At 34.0% G+C, this 6742-nt stretch overlaps 1 protein-coding gene across 1 annotated transcript in view; it reads right to left on the minus strand.

The window, feature by feature from the left end:
• Window positions 1-267: 267 nt before the first annotated feature.
• Window positions 268-6742, minus strand: part of LOC106685609 (RRP12-like protein) — a gene marked incomplete in the record, with an annotated part of 36976 nt that continues 30501 nt past the window's right edge. Inside the window, 7 exon segments of the mRNA XM_067050311.1 lie at window positions 268-520; window positions 612-819; window positions 1789-1911; window positions 3996-4187; window positions 4282-4448; window positions 6016-6275; window positions 6443-6600. Coding sequence (XP_066906412.1) covers window positions 442-520; window positions 612-819; window positions 1789-1911; window positions 3996-4187; window positions 4282-4448; window positions 6016-6275; window positions 6443-6600 — 1187 coding nt within the window.

Genomic DNA, 6742 nt, shown 5'->3' on the forward strand with positions numbered 1-6742 from the left:
ATGTATATGTATGTGTGTGTAAAATGACCCTTGAAAATTACCCATTATTTGAAAATCATCTATATGCAGAGATGGGATGGGCAAAAATTAGCTATGGAGAAAACTAATAGCTAAAATTGCTATGGATACGACCATTCATGAATGAACCATTGATAAATAAATATTGTAACCATGGCAATTTTAGCAATTAGTTTCATCTATAACTCATTTATGCCCAATCCTATCTGTAGGTTGATAATGATGGCAGTTTAAAAAAAAAAATTCTGATAAATAAAATGTGTTTTTATTGTAAAATATATTTAACAAACACTTTTAACAATTCAATTTAAAATTAAGGTTAGGAATAATCTAAATACATCAAGGTAGACAACTACCTTATTTTTACAGTACAAGATATATATAACAATTATATACAAGAGTTAGATATTATTTCATATCAGATTATTTTTTTCCAGTTTTTGCGCCTTGTTTAGCGTTTTGAAGAATTTTCTTTAAATTGGTTATATTTTTCATTCGCTTTCTGAAAATAAAATAAAACAAATTTGGATTTAGAAGAAAATTTAACATAAATATAAATCGGTATTAATTTTGTTTTTAATTATATGACTTACCTCTTATTAAGAGCATCCCTTCTTAAGGGAATGTAAGCGTAAGGATCTGGCATGCCTTTCTTCTTGATATCACCTTTGGCGTTCTTAGCTTTGTACTCCTTGCCAGTCTTAACCGAAGGAATGCTACTGCTTCTCGATTTCATAGTTCTCCTCGAAGAAGCAATTGATGAAGGTCTCTTTACTGGCCTGTGAATACCTTTTCCGCCGGCTTTTGAGGGAAAAAAAAAGAAAAGAATAATAAAATTAAAGGTAACAATACCATAATAAAAATTATAATAATGATGGAAAATAATTAAATGAATAAAACAAACATAAAAACTTTAATAGTAAAAAACAATTTCTACGGTGACAGATATTGCGACTGTTACAGCCACTATGATCAAGTAAATCATAAGTGCCCAATCTAACAATGTGGCATGCTGTGGGCTCAGAATTCGCACGAGGCCGATCAGTAGGTAACGTTAAGTTTTCATTATCAAACACCGAGCAATTTAACCCACAAAGGAATTGAAAATGTTAGGAATTCTTATGAGATGGTTGGGGAGTGCATTCAATAATGATAAACAAATAAGTAAAACTTAATTATTTTTGCCTACGTTTAGACCTTAATTTTTCTTTTCTTTCGCATATTTCACTACATTAATTTTAATTTTTTCACTATTTATATATTTTACTTACATTTTTAGAATTAGATTACTTACATATTTTATCTACATATTAAATCAAAATGATACATAAAAATAAAACTGGAAGAAGATAGTTATATGAAGTAAATTGTAGGAAGATAGTCTGGGTGACGGTCAATAAAGGTATCAAAAATAGAAGAAAAACTATTTATTATTAACCAAAATTTTGTCCCACTTTGCAGGCTTCGTCAGGGCTGTCAGATTGAAACAAAGATGACAAGTGAAGTCTGACAGCCCAGCAATGTAGGGCGAAATGTTGGTTAACAATAAATAGCTTTTTTCTACTATCTTGATACCTTTATTGACCGCCACCAGGACTATCTTCTTACAATAAAAATAATACAATAACAATTCCTACAATAAATTCTGAACAACTACTAAAATTACATTTCTATCTCTTAAAACCCCCAAAACTAACATTTCTGGAACAATAACAGTGCTATAATAATATAAATAATAAATATTTAAACATAAAAGTTGGATTTTAATACCTTGATATTTATATGGCTGGGCATTCGTCCCCACACTGCTTACACTAAGAGCTCTTTTCTTTCCTCCAACAGCTGATGTGGTAGTAGTCAGAACATCATCATCAGACATTTCATAATCATCTTCTGAAAAACCAAAATAAATACTTTTAATAAAGATTTTAAAAATTGTTTAAATTAAACTGAGTATATTTAGTTATTACTTAATCAGTAATAAGAACAATGAATTGACAATTCTTTGAATAGAAATTCATATCCGAATAGAAACATTAATTTACAAAACATTTAATTGTTAACTGATGAAAATACTTTGCCTTTGAATCAATAACACTATCATAATAAGGGAGGGCATCTTGAATGTTGATATCAGTTATTGTTAACGTACCTCCTTACCTGTCAATGCTAGTTTCTTGTAATATCTTTATCTAAGAGAAGTTATTATAGTTTCATAAAACCATTGTTATTATAAGTCTAAATTAATTAAATAAAAGAAATACAATGTGAATATGGGAAAAGTAAACAGTAAAGTATCTCAACTTTCATTGGATTGTTTCTTTACTAGGTTAAAATTTGTGTGAAGCATCAGGATCAGAGGTAACTACTATGAGGTCAAGAGAAAAATCGAGTAAGGATGTCCGCATGGTCTGGCCCTTTGAAAGATATTACTCAATGAGTTGCTAGGGGAGTTAGAGGACAGAGGGATCCTTATCACAGTCTACATCGATGACCTGTCAGTCATTGTAGATGAGAATAACAGAGCCAGACTGAAGAAAGAAGCAGAGAGGTGCACAAGTTCCGTTGGAAAGTGACATGTGAAAAAGAAGTTGAGTATAGTGGCAGCCAAGATCCAGGCCAAGCATAGAAGGCTCATTCAATCACCCTGAGAGGGTGAGACCAGGTGAGGAGGTAACACAATTCGGTGAGAGGATAGGAAGATTTGACACTACTCCTCACCTGGTGTATTTAAAGGGCGTCAAGGGTATCACTCAATGGATTAAGCAGGATAGGTGGTGCATTTTGGGACCTCAGGTACCCTGCAACGATGACCATTTATAAAAGTGTGATCCTGAGTATTCTGAGGTATGCATCCTCTGCGAGGAGACAGGACATCACATAGGCACAGAAGAGGAGATTGGCCACCAAACAGAGATTAGATCTACTGAGGGTCACGCAGACCTACAGAACGGTGTTGCACAAGGTGGTACAGGTGTTAAAGTACACAAGGTCTGGCTTCTCAAGGAGGATGCCCTTAAACTCAAAGTGAAGTGGCAGGAGCTGGAAGCACTATTGGAGGGACTCCAGAAGAGGATCGGTGAAACCTCAAACTTATAGGGGAAGACTTGATAGAGGAGTGGAATGGATAATAGGAAAGGCACTACTTTGAGTAATTATAGTACAAATTTATTCAGAAGAATATAGAAGAGGAAAATAACAATGAAGTATTTACAATATAAATTATTGCAAATAAATCAAAATGGCTGTGCTAAAATCAATGTTTGCATTGACTATCAAGGGTTGGTAATAGACAAAGGAAGAAAGCTCTATTTGTTTGGATCTCTTGGCAGAGTGGACATCTCTTGGAGTGCTGAGATCCTGACCACCTTTTGTCTAATGTCAGTGGTAGCATTATTTGTAAGAAGACTTGAAGAATCAACAGTAACAAAAGAAAATAATATAATTGGTTCATTTGCTCAACGTAGAGATTAAACATATTTGTAAAAGTAGCCATTAATTCATTTAAGTGTAATTCTGTTCTGATTGTCTGTAGAACCCGCCCTGAGATAGAGCCAATAATGCTAAATAATTTGGAATAAAATCTTCATATCTAGTCAATATTCAATTTATTCATTTAAACCTTGTCAGTATCAAGCCTGATTTTAGATCTGAGAATGATAGAGCCAATTAAATTCCTTCTGATTATTTAAATAAATTTTAAATATTACAATTTATTAATAGTCAACATTTTGACCCACATTGCAAGTCTTTGCCATCGTTAAAATTAAAAGAAACAGAGCAATGTAAACTTCTAAGGTAAGAGTAACTTATATTCAGAGTTTACATCAACTTTACTTTTTTATTTTAGCTCTGATAAAGACCTGTGTTGCGAGCTGAAACATTTTTTATTATTAAATAATTTCAACTATTTATTGTTTTTCTTGACTGCATTTCTTTGGACCATCTTCTATTTTTTTAAATTATTATTAGCTTACCTGAATCATCAAGACCAGGAATAACACTTTTCTTCTTTTTCTTTCTTCCTCCCTTTTCATCATCATCATCATCATCATCACCATCATAGTCGTCTGTAATGATAAGTCTTCCGTCAGGCGCTGTCTTAAACTCAGGTTTCTTTCTATTTTGTTTCTTTTCTAACATGGCAGCGAAGGTACCTGGTTTCGTAGCTGTGAAAATGATAATAAAACATGATAAGAATATACATTTAATACTAAAAAAAAAAAAAAATATATGGAAAATAGGATTTAATATAAAATGTACCAGTGATTTTCTGTGTTGTCTTAGTATCAGTAAAATCAACAATGTCATCGGCATCCTCAGTAATCCAGACTTTTCCTTTTTTCTTGTTCTTAGAATCTTTTGAATCTTTTTCATCTTCAACATCCATGTCAATATCAGAATCAGATTCAGCAAGTATTTCTTCAATACTGAAAGGACATAAAGGATAAATTTTATATGATTAAAACTATAAAACAAAAAATACATAAATAATTGAACACTTCGAGGCACATTAGAATATCATGGTCTTATGATAAACTGTGAACAACTTTGAATAATAATAAATACACACACAATATGGAAAGTATATTATTGTTTATAGGAAACATAACTACATAATTATAATACATTGAATTAACTATACATCAATACTTATATATATATCAAAAGATTTTGTTTCTTAGAATGCGCTAATTTCAGGAGCTGCACATTTGATTAGAAATATTCTGTTCACATTATAGAGGTACTTTATTGTCTAAGGCTTAAGTATACAGCATCAATACAACCCAACAAACAACAACCAAACAGAACAAATCAGTAATCATAAATGTCAATTAACACCTTGATTGTGGCTGTCCACCCAATCTTGTTGAACCATGGTGGTTTGGACATAAGACAATAAGCTATCGTCATGGGAGGTCACTTTTCTTGCTAACACAGGGAATGGTGGGAAGAGCTCGTAACACCTCCCTTACACATTGGACTGTCCTGAACCGTGTTAATACTGTCCTAGAGACGGTATTTAGTGAGACCCTGAATCTACGGAAGAAGATATTGCAGGAGGACCCAATAGAAGAGTGGAATGGATGGTGGATGGAAAGCCAAAAGGGTGCTACTTTGAGAAAGTTCTTCCTCACCGTCCATCCAAGATTCAAGGCTAAATGGGTCCTCCCAGACTACTGGGTCTCAAAGATCTTAACAGGGCACAGATGGTTCCGGCAAAAGCAACATAGCTTTGTTAAGAACATCGACTCTTGGTGCTCCATGTGCCAAGTCCTTGAAATACCATAACATGCGGTAGGATTACACAGCCGTTGAAGAACACAGCCAGGTTTTTGGTAAAAACTGGGATCTTTGCCCTCGCCGAGTCAGATTTCCTTTGTCTGGATGGAACAAGAGAACTATCCTTTCTTCAGGAAATTCATTTACAGGTGCAAGGAGATGGGGGGCACAAAACTTTTCACATTGAGAAGTGCACCACCACCCAGCATTGGCAAGTCGCAGGAAGAAGAAAATACAGACGAAGACTAAGACCAAGCTCGTGTGCTGGAGGATAAATCCGGATGGATAAGGACCAGGAGGGTTGGACCAGTCTAAATATTGAAAAATTTATCTTCCAAATGACATTACTTTGACCAAATTAAGGATAAATGACTGATTTATTGCTAGCACCAATCCAGATTAAGTCAGAAAGAAGCTTGTATGCTAAAAAATTGTACATTTAAATTTTTTATTTGTAGAAATAGCATTCTCAGGGAAAGCCCTACATTTGGTAAGGCCATTTGGCAACAAAATCCTCAATAAGGAGCTCAAAGAAGAGCTACAAAGATAAAGACTAGTTGGAAGGCCAAAAGTATGCTGATTGGATTCTCTTGGTGGACTCTACAGCATTTCCTAGTGCATAAAACAGCACTGGAGCAAGTTACAGTTAGTTGCGCAAGAGAGCTCAACACGAGTTATACACTGAAAAATCTATAAAATAAACACTAAGCTGACCTCTTGTGCCTTGATGGTGCAGAGAACGTTGTGGTGGTCGGTGAAACCGAACTAGCCTTAGAAGCCTCTCTCAGCCGTTGCTTGCGTTTATGGATCTTTCCTAAGTTTCTGACCCTCACCCTGAGCACATCATCACCTGCTGGGATATGTGCCATCAACTCGTCAGCACCAAACCATCTGCAAAGTCGTGAAAGGATGTCTCTTGTCTTGGTTCTGTTGTGTCTTTTGCAGTCTTCAGTCATACCGCTCAGAATTTTCATCTAAACATAATAATTCATAATCAGACATTATAATATCTAGGCATTATATAATTAACTTGAAATATATGATAGTGACATATGTTATTTTTTTTTGTTACCTTAGTTGCAATACCACAAACAATAATCGCTAAAGATATCATAAAATGTAAAACAAGACAAAATACTACCAGATCAGGAATAAATTGGCCCACTTTGATTCTTGGGAAGGACTGAATATAAACTTTAATAAAGGAAAGAGCAGCCGATACAATCTCTCTGGTATTACAGACGGCAAGGAGGCCTACGTTGTACAACAGCTGATGTTCAACATCATCCAATAACTGTTCTGTAAAGCAATAAATTTATTTTACAATTATATATGAATTTTATTAAAATTTTGGTTTGATTAAAAATAAATTTACATAAATAAGAAATTAAGGAATGGGATAGCTCAGTGGTACACCTCTGTGCTACTATCTCCAAGGATT

The sequence above is a fragment of the Halyomorpha halys genome, unplaced genomic scaffold (genome assembly GCF_000696795.3).
Source record: "Halyomorpha halys isolate HHAL.00 unplaced genomic scaffold, Hhal_1.1 Scaffold716.1, whole genome shotgun sequence".
Classification (NCBI taxonomy): Eukaryota; Metazoa; Arthropoda; class Insecta; order Hemiptera; family Pentatomidae; genus Halyomorpha; species Halyomorpha halys.